General features: G+C 39.8%; 1 protein-coding gene across 1 annotated transcript in view; it reads left to right on the forward strand.

The window, feature by feature from the left end:
- Tafa4 (TAFA chemokine like family member 4) overlaps window positions 1-13,811 on the forward strand; it is a 238,275-nt gene that overhangs the window by 207,661 nt on the left and 16,803 nt on the right. Inside the window, exon 5 of the mRNA XM_085840865.1 lies at window positions 5,424-5,548. Within this exon, the coding sequence (XP_085696991.1) occupies window positions 5,424-5,548 (125 nt within the window). The remainder of the gene's footprint in view (window positions 1-5,423; window positions 5,549-13,811) is intronic.

Consider the following 13,811-nt stretch of genomic DNA (forward strand, 5'->3'; position numbering starts at 1 on the left):
GTGCTTTGAAATGACAAAAGTTCCCTGCAGTTGCAGGGTGAGATCATTATGATATTTAGAGCTGAAAAAATAACTTTCTTGAGCTTCATATCCATCTACCCCAGTTCAGCAGAGTCTCTCTGACATAATAAATAACTCATGCAGTAATATACCATCCTCTGCCTTGGCACATACTGATTTAAATAGGGAATGGTTAACCTAGATCACAAATCTACTTGACTTAAGTGCTATTGGTGTTGATTGGGGCCATCAGCTGATAGCCCAGGAACAGTGGCTACATAAGGAAAAGAAGACAATGACCCTTTCAGCAAGTTGTGAAATTCTCCCCTGTTCTCATCACAATGCATAGCTGGTGGCCCCATTGGGTTTTTGAGACAATGACTTTTTTTGTCTTATTATTTTGCTGTTTTTAGACAAGGATTTCTTTCTAGTGGACATCTCTAATGTAAAGGAAGAGGTATATATTTAAGGGTCATCATATGGCCTCTGATATTAGACTATATGTTCCTCTAGTCTCTTTGTATCTCTGGACCTCAGAGTTTTCAAGCTAGGAGAAAAAATATTAACCTAAGTTTTAGAGGAAAATGTATATGAGATAAGATAGGATAAGCAATTAGCAGGAGCCTGGCGCTCAGTGGGAAAAGTTGTCCTCAGTATCAATGGCACATGGACTTTATATATTTTTGTTTACTTGCCATTGATGGCTTTTTTTTCCATAACATTGAGAGAGTCTGTCCTGTTTTCTCTATATAATGCCATTTTATCTGTAGGGACAGTCTAACTGCTCCCCGTCTGTCTTGGATGCCCTTTCTTGCTTTCTTATGCCCCCTTGCTGTGTCTATTAGAAGGGGCTAAAGTGGGGCACCCTCTTCTTGTTCTTTTAAGAGGCATCCAGCTTTTTACTCTGAATTACAACACAGGCTGTGGTTTGGCATTTACAGCTATCTTCCTGTGGAGATACATTCCTTTTTTACCTAATTTGTTGACAGTTATTATCGTTAAAGGGGAGTGGAACTTTTGCAATGCTTTCATAGACCCACCAAGGTGATCATATGATTTGTATCATTTATTTTCAGAATGTAGTAGATCACACTGATTAATATTTAATCATATTTGCACTTGAGAGGCAACTCCCACCTGATCGAGCTGTCTACCCCTCCAATATCCTGTTAAATTTGGTTTCCTAGTGTTTTCTAAGGGGGTTTGCATTCATTCTGCAATATGAAATATTTTGGCCTGTAGTTTTATTTTCTTGTAGACTTCTGACTAGTTGGAAGGAGGCTAATGCTGGCTTCACAAAATGTGTGTGTGGCAGTCTTTCTGCTTTATTTCTTTGGAGGAGTCTGAAAAAAGGTTGAATTCAGTAAAATTAACCTGAATTTTAAAATGAAATAAAAAAAATGAATTGAAAAAAAAAGGGACTTGTATTTTCGTGTAGTAACAAAGAATTAATTTTGAAAAGATCCCATTTATGATAGTATGACAGGGATAAAATGCTTAGGAAAAAATTTAACCAATAAGACAAAAGATCAGCATACTAAAAGCTATCTGATATTATAGAAGGAAATTATACAGCATAGAAGTGAATAGTATTGCCAAACGTCCATAATGACCTGCAGATCCCTGTCAAAAACCCAAGTGGCATTTTCACAGAAATGGAAAAAAAATTCTTAGAATTTATGTGAAGTCACAAAGAACTCAAATAAATCAAGAGTTATGGTCAGAAGGAAAGACTAGAGATGTCACCCTTCCTGATCCATGGACATTTCAGAGCCATAGCCATCACAGATCAGTATAGGTGTGCCAAAAAAACTAGACACACAGAACACTGGAACAGGATAGAAAGCCCAGCACCAAATTTACGGTGGTGTGATCAAGGCACTGGGGATATTCACTGAAGACTAGGTCAACGCCTCAGTAGTGGTACTGGAAAAAGTGGAGCTCTGCAAAGCCAAAGACTGCCTCACACCACACACAAGGATAAATCACTTCACACCATACACAAGGATAAATCAGAGACTGCCTCACACCACACACAAGGATAAATCAGAATGCACCACAGACTGCTGTGACGCCAGGAACTACAAAACTGAGAAATGAATTCAGGAAACAAAAAACTTGACACAGGGGCTGGAGTTTTACTTATGACACCAAAACACAGGCAGCAAAGCAAATCCAAACCAGTGAATGTGCTGCTAACAGAAAGCTCTGCAGCGGCAACAGTGAACGGAAAGAAAGGGCAGCCCAGAGAGTGTGAGAACTTATTTGCAGACTGCATTTCTTTTTGTCAAGATACCCCCCCCCATCTCTCCCCCTTCCCCTCTTGCTTTCTCTCTGTGTGTGCCTGTGCATGTGTGTGTGTGTGTGTGTGTGTGTGTGTGTCTGTGTATAAGTGCTCATAGAGGCTAGAAACAGGCATCACTCTCTTGCAAGTGGAGTTACAGCTAGTACATGGGTAATGGATAATGAAAACTGAAGAACAGTCCTCTGAAAGAGTGCATCGTTTTAACCACAGAGCCATCTCTCCAGCCCTACAAACCAGATTTTTGTAAGGGATTCATATACGATACATAGGGAGCTTGAAGAACTTAGTATCCTGTTTTGTGGAACTGGGACAAATCGGTTCCATGGGTCTCAGGAAGGGAATTGGTGAGGTTCTCAAGGCCTGAGCAGGGCAGTCAGTCAGGATTCTGGGTCATGTGGACAGCAGTGCCAATGCCACAGGCAACAGTGGCAAGAAGGTGGTGGGCTGTTGCTGTGGCATGAGCCTGACCAGCAGGGTGGGTCTCAGGTCCAGCGATGAAGCTTTGGGAGAAAGCTTCCCCAATGGTTACAGCTCAGTAAAACAAACACACTCAGGTGATCATTGGTGTCCTGTATTCTCTGTGGACAGGGACTTTATAAACATGGAGGAGTAGTGTGGGATTTAGGGGTAGATGTTTTATATTGGCTCAGTTTGAGATGTTAGTGATGCTCTGTTTACACAGAGGACTCCAGGTGTTTCCCCTACAGGACTGATTGTCATGGTCCTCTCAGTGGGGTGTCATGGTTACAGAGGTGAGCAGGTAGAGATGGGCAGGGAGTTGGGTCACTTCTACCATTCTCAAATCTGAGATTCATGATTCATGAGGTTTGAGCTTATGTGGCTTTACCAGTTCTTCTGTCTGGTGACATAGTCCACTTTCCCCACAGTATCCTCAAACCGAAACCCCATTAAAAACAAACAAAAGTCTGGAATAGCTGCTTTTCTCAGAGAAGACAGTTATCAAACAGATATTGGGAGCAGTGTTCTACCTCACTGCAATAATTCTCACTTATTAGAATGGCTATTATCCAAATCACAAGGGGATGTGGAGATGTAGTCAAGGGGAACTCTCATGTATTGTTGACAGGAACATGAATTGGTACAGGCATTATGAAAAGCAATACTGAAGCTGCTCAGAAAGTATGTTACATACACAGTAATCCTCCTCGTAGGTATAATCCACAGGACATCAAATTGGCCCTTCCTTTGTGTGTGGTGCTGTGGATCCAGCCTGGAGTGTTGCATATGATAAGCCCATGTTGTGAGCCACATTCCTATCTTTGAGATGAGTCTCTCTAAGGCATCTGAACCCCACCCCCACTCCACCATTTTCACTGAAGTAGGTGGGAACTGGGAACAACCCAGTAATTTTGCTGACGGAGAGAGAAAGAGAATATGGGCTAGACCTATATTTGCTCACACAAAGAGATCCTGGTGTCTGAAAATATGCATGAAACAGGAGGGCTTTATGTTATGCTAATGCAATAAACTAGGAATCGAAGGTTGCAGGACTCCATGATCTCATGGTTTTCAAAATATACAATTCCTGGTAGTCCAGAGAAGAAATGTGGTTTCTAGAGCTGGATGGCTTGGTAGGATGGTGCTGTCGTCAAAGGGTGCAGGTCTTCAGTTACAAGGTGCGCAGGTTTCAGGAATCTAACAGTAAGTGATGAGTGACTACAGATGAGTTAACTTACTTGATTCTGGAAATCACCACACATTGTGCACACATAGCAAATTGTCATGTTTACCCTGATGCAATCTATTGAAGTCCTCATTTTAAAACACGAAAGAAATCTATGGGCCATACATTTCTGCAGCTCAGAAAACATGGAATACAATTATTTGTTATCCAAAGGGTGGGATTGCAGCACCTACTTGGGGATGTTTCCTATGTAAGTATCATTATTTCAGTGGGAAAACAGGGCCAGTTTTTCTTGACTCACTACCGCCCCAGCCCCAGCTGAGTTCTGTACCAACTCATAGGCTGAATTCGCCCCTATAGTCTAGGGACTCTGTGAACTTGTGGTACTAACCATCCCATATGATGGAGATTCTTCTGTCTGTGCTCAGTTCCAGAGATCTACTGTGCTACATTTTTGTTTCATGAACATGACACAGTTTTATCAGCAGACGTCTGTGTGTTCAGGGATGGTGAGAACTGGGGTATAGTGACTCACAGGTAACCATTCATTCCAGAATAATCACATGTGGGCTATGAGGCAAGGCGGAGTCCTGTGACCTTCAGATGGCTTTCACTATGTGACAATTTGTGCCTCACCATTCAGCTATCCACTGCAATAGCCTACAGAAATATCAATACACAAAAAGATTGGTTTAACTTTTAGTGTAGATGCTCTTTGTTCAGAGCCAAGACTAACACTGCAACATCAGCATTTGCCTCTGGAGCTTGCAGCCCAAGTGGATGACCATCCCAGTATCTAGCATTTCCTGGAACAAAAGCTTGGCCCAAAGTTTCTTCTCCTGAACCTACTGCATCCTTTTGTGTCCCTGGGCAAGTGTTTTTATCTCTGCCTCTTTGGACAAACTGATGCTAAGAGAAATCAGAAAGCCCAAGGTCTTTAAAACAACAGAGAAAGCAACATGTTGAGACTCAAATCAGGGCAGGGACCCCATAAAGCAATGGCTCTTATCAACTCTATTAAAATCTGACAGCCAACAACTCCAAAAATGCATTTTCCATTTTCCAGAGTATATATATATATATATATATATATATATATATATATGTGTGTGTGTGTGTGTGTGTGTGTGTGTGTGTGTGTGTGCGTGCATATACATATAATGTTAATGAGTGCTCTATCTGCAATTACACTTGCATGCCAGAAGATGGCATCAGACCCCATAATAGATGGTTATGAGCTACCATATGATTTTTGGGAATTGAACTCAGGACCTCTGGAAGAGCAGCTAATATTCTTGACAGCTGAGTCTTCCTCCCCTTGCTCCCAACCCCAAACTGGATCCTTTAAATATACTTATGCAATCCTTCCAGTGAGCCAAGTTTGTGTCAGTCTGCTAATCTGTTTTAAGCTTTGCCACCCACACGTGGAGGAAGCAAGCATGTCTCAAACTCAATGTAACCTTTGTTTTCCAGCTGCCATTGTGATTGAGAAGTGGTGGTGCCACATGAATCCTTGCTTGGAAGGAGAGGACTGTAAAGTGCTTCCAGACTCTTCCGGTTGGTCCTGTAGCAGTGGCAATAAAGTCAAAACCACCAAGGCAAGTATGCCCAAAGGCAGCTGTAATTCACAACCACAGTCCAGGTTAACTCTGGGGAGCTCCTGCTGTGACTGGATCTCACCAGCCTGAGAACAACACTGTTTTATGTTGATAAACCAGTCAGAGCTGTGCAACACTGTGCCTTTAGTCTTTCAGGAAAGTACATTTGCCAGTGCCCCTGTGTGTGTGTCAGGGCAGTGATTTGGTGGGTGATTTTAGACAGGGCCCCTGAATTCACTTCTGCTCCTTCACAAGCCCAATTTAAGGAAAAGATTTCAGAGTCGACAGAGCAGTGTATCAAAGCAAGAGTCCAGCTCCAGGTGATTTACTCTGTTATAGAGTTGGGAGACTGGCTGGTTGAGATTTTCACTCAAGTCTCCCTCAGCTTCTCCCTGGTGGTTCCCATTCTGAATTTCTTTTTGCCTGATGGAAAATACTAGCTATTCAGTTCTTCTGTGAGAAAGCAAACTTCACTGATTCTTTGTGTCTACTCAACTAGTTAGATCTTCAAAGTTTTTACTACCAAATCCTTCCATGACTGCCTTGCCAGCTCCCATTCAACCCTCCATCATATCCACATGACTACTGGCTTCCTTCCAGCAGAGATGCCATACAATGGCTCCATCAGTAACTGTGAGATGTTCTTCCTCTAAAGCAGGACACCCTAACACCTTTGGGCAGCTTCAGTCACTGTGCTGGTCCTCCATAGACAACCCTGCAAGATAGCCCTTCTTCTTTCTGCTCCAAAGCCCCTGACCTCCTGTTGGGTCCTGTCACACTGCTTTCGAGGTACCTCTTCCCTCTTATATGATGCACTTCCTTCCCTTCTTTTCTATTCTTCCAGGAGTGCTTCCTGGTTGCATCTGTGTCTGGTGTCTCTGAGTGTCTGCTAGGCTTGCATTTTCCATGATAGTTGTATTTCTCTACTACCCATTTTCCTACCCATTGCTCCCTGTCTATTGTAGGATCTGTGAAGCTAGGAATTTGTCTGTGTTTGCTTATGTTTGTAGGCCAAGATCCAGCCATGTCTCCATAGCTATTTCTTAAACACCACTGAAGTTAGATCGGCTGCAATGATGTCTATTCAACTTCATTTCCCATTAGAATATAGCTTTTCTTTGCTAGTGATGTTGTGATGGCAGTAACCTCTGTATTGACAGGATTTGTGCGGATTCCACCAATCACAGTCTAAAATATTAAATGGTAACTGCATCTCAACTAAACATGCACAGGTTTTTGTTTGTTTTGTTTTGTTTTGTCATTATTCCCTAAATAATACAATATAAAGACCATTTCTGGCTTGAGACATGTCTTAGCAGTTAAGAGCACCCACTTGCTGCTTTTGTAAAGGACTTGGGTTCAGTTCTCAGCACCCACATGGTGGCTTACAACCAGGTTAACTCCATTCCCAGGGGATCCAGTGCCTCTTCTGGCATCCCTGGACACTATACCCATGGGCAGTGTATGAGCAGTCTATGCTCAGACATACATGCAGACAAAAATCTCATACATTTACAATAATTTTTGTTGCATTTGTGTTATAGTTGTTATAAGCAATCTAGAGATAACTTAAAGTAAAAAAAATCTGCATACACTATATGCAAGTAGTATACCAATCTAGGTAAGTTTTTAGCATATACAGATTTAGATATCTGTGGGAGATCCTGGAGGCAATCCTCTAAAAATACCAGCTTATAACTTTCTTTTTACATCCAGGTTAGAGAAAATCTGTGGAATTAATTCTCCCACACCCCACCATTCCCAGTGGGCCATTCTCAGTAAACTTCCAATCACCTAAAACCATTGTACTTGCTAAGCAAATTCCATTTCTTACTTCTGACTCCTTTCAGATGTTCCCATAAGTATCTTCTAAATAAAAAATATTGAAGTCTCCTATGAGGTTAAAAAATAATCTTCCATCTATCAGTGATTAAAATAAACTTTCATTGTATTTCTTGTAGACTAAGAGATAACATTTTTAGAAGATTAAATTTGTATTGATTTTTAGATATAAATGTAAAACAAGATTGAGTGGAAGCCAAGTGAATTCTGGAAAAAGAACATGTGTTCACTTGGTAAAGTGGCTCTCTCTCTCTCTCTCTCTCTCTCTCTCTCTCTCTCTCTCTCTTTACGTGCAGTTAGTGAGACCATTAGCAGGATGCAAACCTTTAAGGGTGTTTTGCCTTTGTGTACTGGGAATATGAGTTTGCTCTAGCTAAATTCTCAATGGTAGTGACATTTCATTTATCTCCTGGAAAGATGTAGAAACGTAATACAGTTCCCCAAGCCACCGTAATACTTGGGTTGCTTTTTTTCTTTGTCCCAGTGATATGCCAATTGGGAATAATCTGGAAGGTAGAAAGCATCGTTTCCTTTATTAATCCAAGTCAGCAGGCCTTGAACTGCATAAAACATTTTATGTCTGTTATGGCTTGTATACACACAGAAGTTCATTATGGGAGCCCATGCTGAGCCTGCCGTTCTAGAAGCTGTATCTTTTGCTTGAAGTGGTATTGACCTTCTATCACTGGGGTGGGGGTGGGGCAGATATCCCTCAGTAAAAGCCAAGCAGTAGCCTCCCTGAAGGAGGTATTAACTATACAACAAAACACTTTCCATTTTCCTTAAAGAATCTGTACATAGCAGCATGGGAACAGAGCTTAGAATGTCAGGTCTTGGGTAGTAAAGCCATCTATACTAGGGTTATTTCCCATTTAAATGCAAATTCATAAAGAGTTAACAGTCAGTTTGAGATATGAGCTCTGTCTCAGAGATGAAAGCAGGAGAGAAGGACAAATCCTTACTTAGTCACCAGCCCCAGATAGAAAGAATTGACATCCCGTTCATTCTCTCCCTGTGCTTTCTGGCTTCTTCAGAGAAGGGGCAGGCAGGACCCACTTCCTGTAGGAAAAGAAGTTTTGCTGTTCTCACATGCTTCACTTCTCCTTTTTCTAACAGTCTGCCAAACTTTTGGTTGACGCTTCTCTGTTTCCAACCATCAGTGCTATGGTTTCTTAAAACGACCCAGTGACTGTAGCATCAACACAAGGACATGTTAGGGCATATTAATACTTTGTCAATTGAAGAAAATAGCACTGATTTTGAGAAAGTCTGTGGTATTTAGGCTTGAGGAAAACCTGCTTTAAAGGAACATTTTTATTGTGTGTGTGTGTGGGGGGGGGGGGGCGTTTTCCTTTCTTGCCCTCTGTGGACATGGACAATATGTGAAGATATATTTGGATTGTTCTATGATGCTACAGGTATCTATGAGTCAAACCAAAGACAGATAAGTATCCTACAAGGAAGGGATGGGGTAGTCCTCACAGACAACCATTCCTAGACCTAGATGCTGTTTTAAAGAGTGATGCATTTTCTCAGGAGCTTTCTGTAATTTCCCTACTTGATTCTTGAAATTCACTTTGTTATTTTCTTCTACCCCACAAAATTGGGCAGTGAGTTAAGCGACCCACACATGCTTGGCAATTGAGCTCCTTCCGTAGCTGTAGCTCTGGTTTTACATTGGTTGAGATTGAAAGCTCTTATCTGGAGTCTTCTCTGTCCTAAGCCTCTCCAGGCCTGCTCTCGTGGGCTTGGTTGTTACCTCATAGTTTCTATTAAGTGTCTAAACATTTCTAGGGTTTCATTGGGGACATAAATAGAGATAAGCCAAGAAGGGAAGTGTCTCAATGCATATTTGTTTAAATGTCAAGAGACTTCAGTCTATATAATGATTATGCTAGTATCCTATGAAACTGGCATTGGTAAGATCAGGAATAAAAATAAAATTGTAATCATATAAAATATGCAGAAATTTATAAAACAATAGAGACAGCAGTGTTTGTTGGTCTCAGAAACTTCCTTTCTGTCAGTGTCTCACTTGACCTAGTGCTAGCTAGTACCTTCCTCAAATGGCTCCTTAGTGAGCCATTTCTCTGTCTCTTGGGTACCACTGTGGGTCACTGTCATAATTATCTCATAGCTTCATGATTACAGACTATTCTCCAAGGGACTTGTTAAAACCACAGTTCTAGGCCCCACCTTCAGGTTATTTGGTATATTACTCTAGGGCTGGACTTTGAACACAGGCTTTGAAAAATATTGTCTTGCTTCAAGGATAAATACCATCTTAGAGTGAAATGACAAGAAAGAAAAAGTATTCCAAGCAGATGGTACTAGAAAGCAAGCAGGATTTGCTACTCTAATACAGACAAACCAGCGTTGAAACTAAAACTTCTCAGAAAAGGTAAGGGAGGAGACTTCATTCTAATCAAGAGACAATTAACCCAGAAGACATTACAACCCTAAGCATAAACACACTAAACTGGCACACTCAATTTAATAGAAAACATACTATTAGACTTCAAGACACAAGCTAAGTCCAATTCAGTAGTAATAGGTGATTTCAATTTCCTCCTCCCCAGGAGACAGGCCATTTGGACAAAAATAAACAGAGATACATTGAAATTAGGTAATATTATACATTTAATAGACTTAAGAAATATATATCGGCTCTTCTACCCAAATGCCAGTGAATATACATTCTACTCAGCCACCCATGGGAATTTCTCTAATACATACCACATACTGGGAAATGAAACAAATTTCTACAACTACAAAGAACTGAGATAAAGAATTCCATGTATGCTATGTGACCATAGTTTAGTAATGCTTAAAATCACAAAATAATCTATAGAAATTATATGAACTCATAGATATTAACACATTACTGAATGATTAATGGGTCAAAAATCAAGACATAAAGAAAAAAAATCTTGGAAATAAATGAAGATGGCAACATAATACAATAAATCCTATGGGAAACATTAACAGTAGTACTAAGAAGATTTTATTTAAGTACATTCATTAAAAAGTTAGAAACGACACAAATAAATGACTTAAAGGTACAACTCAAGAGTATAAAAAACAAGAACAAACCAGGTCTAGTACCTGGCAAGAAATAATAAAACTTAGAACAGAAATCAATTAAATAGAATCAAAGAAAACTATATAATTAATCAACAAATCTAAGAGCTGGCTCTTTGAAAAGATAAACACAATCAAAAGACCATTAGCATACATGCACATGCATGCGTGTGCACACACACACACACTATATATATATATATATATATATATATATATATATATATATATCCTAGAGGATGATCAAAAGGTCATCCTCTAGGATCAAGTTGGCTTTATAGGAGCTGCAGGTATGGTTTAGCATATGTAAATCAATAAATGTAATAAATTGTATAAACGGACTTAAAGATAATAGTCACGTAATCCTATCAATAGATGCAGAAAAGGCCACTGATAAAATCCAGCATGTCTACATGATAAAAGTCCTGGAGGGAGTATGACTGAAGGGAATGTGCAGAGTAGTAAATGCTAAATAACATATAACAAATTCACAGCCAAATCATTCTAAATGGAGAAAACCAAGAAGCAATCCTACTAAGTCATGGTGGCCACTATCTCCACCCTTCCTGCCAATATAACACTTGAAGCACTGGCTACAGCAATAAGTTAAGAGAAGAAAATTAAAGGGACACAAATAGAAAATTCAAAAGTCAAATTATCCTTATCTGAATTCATTAGACATATGAGATTTCAAAAGTTCCACAGTAAACTTTTAGACATAACAACAATTTCAGCAAATTGAAAGGGTACAAAATCAGCTTACAAAAGTCAGTAGACTTTTCTCTTCACTGACAAATGCTTTAAGAAAAATAATTATGGGCACACTCCTACTAGTGATAGCTTCAAACATGTAGAAATAAACCTAATCAAGGAGGTTAGCCGTGTACAATGAAAACATTTAAATATCTGCAGATAGAGATTGAGCAAGACTATAAGACAAAAAGACCCCCAATCTCATAGACTGGAAGGATTAATATTGTGATAATGGACACCTTACCAAAACAGCTTATAGATCCAATATAATTCTAACAATAATCCCAAGGATATTCTTAACAGAAATAGAAAAAAAAATCTCAGCATTCACATGGAAACACAAAGGACCCCAGACAGCCAATCAATCCGGAGCAAAAGGAACAATGCTGGAGGATCTGCCATACCACATTTGGAGCTATCTTACAGAGCTATGCTGGTGAAAACAGTATGGTATCAACATAAAAATGGACATTTAGATCAATGGAACAAAATAGAAGGCCCAAACCACAAAATTATAGCCAATGAAAGCTGACCAAAATATGGTGTTGGGGCAATTGAATGTCCACATATACAAGGATAAAGCTGGATGATTGCAATCACCCTGCACAAAAATCTATTCCAAATGGGTGAAAGTTCAACATGAAATCTTAAGTGCTGGAATCAGAAGAAAACATAGGCAGTACTCTACCAGATATAAGAACTTTTTGAACAGAACTCCACTTATTTGGAAATTAAGACCAACAATTGACAAATGGGGCCCCATAAAATGACATTGCTTCTCTACAGCTGAGGAGATAACTGAGTAAGTAGGAAACCTCACAGAATGAGCACATTTGCTAGCTATACATCGGAGAAGAGGATTAACAGCCAGACTAGGCACAGAACTCTGAAAACAAAGAATGGAGAGCCAATGGCCTGGTTAACAACACAGGCTATGGATCTGAACACAGTTCTCAGAAGAAGAAACAAAACCGACTGAGGAATACCCAGGCTTTCAAAATACTCCCCAGTTAGAGAGTAATGCAAATTCAAGCCTTCTCTCAGAGCTTGTCTCCCTCAGCCAGGATGGCGAAGATTATTAAGTAAATATTTGGGAACAAATACTGGCAAGGTTGTGGGAAAGAGGAATGCTCATTCATTGTTAGGCTTGGAAAACGATCTAGCTACTCTGGAAATCAGTGTAAAAATGCTTTAAAACTTGAAACTAAATCTACCTATGATCTAGCTATACCATTTCTTGATAAATATCAAAAGGTCTCAATATGCTACTACTAAGATTTTTTTGTTCAGCCACGTTCATTTCATATTTACAACAGCTAGGGAATGAAATCAACATAAACATCCTTCAGCTACTGGTCAATAAAATGTGGTATTTGTACACACTTGAATTTTATTCAGCTTATAAGAAAAATAAAATTATGAAATTTGAAGGTAAATAGATGGAACTTTAACCTATACTGAATGAGGTGACCAGATCTAGTTAGATTTAAGTATATACCTGATGTTTCTGAAGAAGCCAGGGAGGTAGAGAGGATTCCAGCGGAAGAGTAGAAGAAGGAGCTCTAAAGAGCAGAGCAGGAGGAAATGGGTGCTGTGAAGGGGGTGATGGGAAAATGGAGATGGGTAGGACTTTAACAGAAGAACAGGGGAGGGTGATACAGGAAGAGAGAGAAGAAGCAGAGAGATGTTTTTTGATAAGACCATAGGGCAACATATTGTTTAGTACTTAAAATGTGTGTGTGTGTATGTATATACATATATACATATATATATGTGTGTGTGTATGTGTATATATATGTATATATGTATATATATGTGTGTGTGTTTGTATGTGAGAAAGAATATTTGTACATATTTATATACACATAACAATATTAAAGAGACCATGAATTAGGGGGATGGGAGGAGTATGGCGGGGGGATATTGTAGACATTGTGTTTGTGTAGAAAGTTCTCAAACAAATTACAGAACAATAGGAAAACTGAAGCCATTTTCCTTGAGCTGCAGATATGGCTCAGCAGTTAAGAACACTTGTTGCTCTTGCAGAGGGTCTGCTTTGGTTCCCAGCACCCACACCTAGTGGCTTACAACCACCTGTAATTCTGTGTTCAGCAAACCCAGTGCCCTCTACTGGCCAAAGACATTCACACAATATATGTTCATATGTGGGCAAAACACTCATATACATAAAATAAACATGAGTAACATTTTCTCTGATTATGATGCAAAGGCAGAAGTAATGAACCACTAGATTACCTGCCCTCTCAGAGTTGTCATCGTTCATGACTTATGTCCTCGTGCTGCTGCTAAGGTGAACTCAATGTCTGGCTTCTACCCTGTCAGGATATTATAGTCAGGTTCCCACTTGGAAGCTGCTGTGAAGCTCAGAGTGTAAGCATTGTGAGTGGGCTTCTCTTAGAGTCCATGTAGGTGGCATGTCCCCATTCTGTTGTTCCTTCTACCTGTTGTGTGCTACTTGCTTTTGTCATCTTGACACAAGCTAGAGTCATTTGGAAGAGGGAACCTCAACTGAAAAGGTGCCACCATATTTTCCTCTCGACAAGTCTGTAGTGCATTTTTCTTGATT

The sequence above is a fragment of the Mus caroli genome, unplaced genomic scaffold (genome assembly GCF_978045245.1).
Source record: "Mus caroli unplaced genomic scaffold, Mus_caroli_1 scaffold_7, whole genome shotgun sequence".
Lineage (NCBI taxonomy): Eukaryota > Metazoa > Chordata > Mammalia > Rodentia > Muridae > Mus > Mus caroli.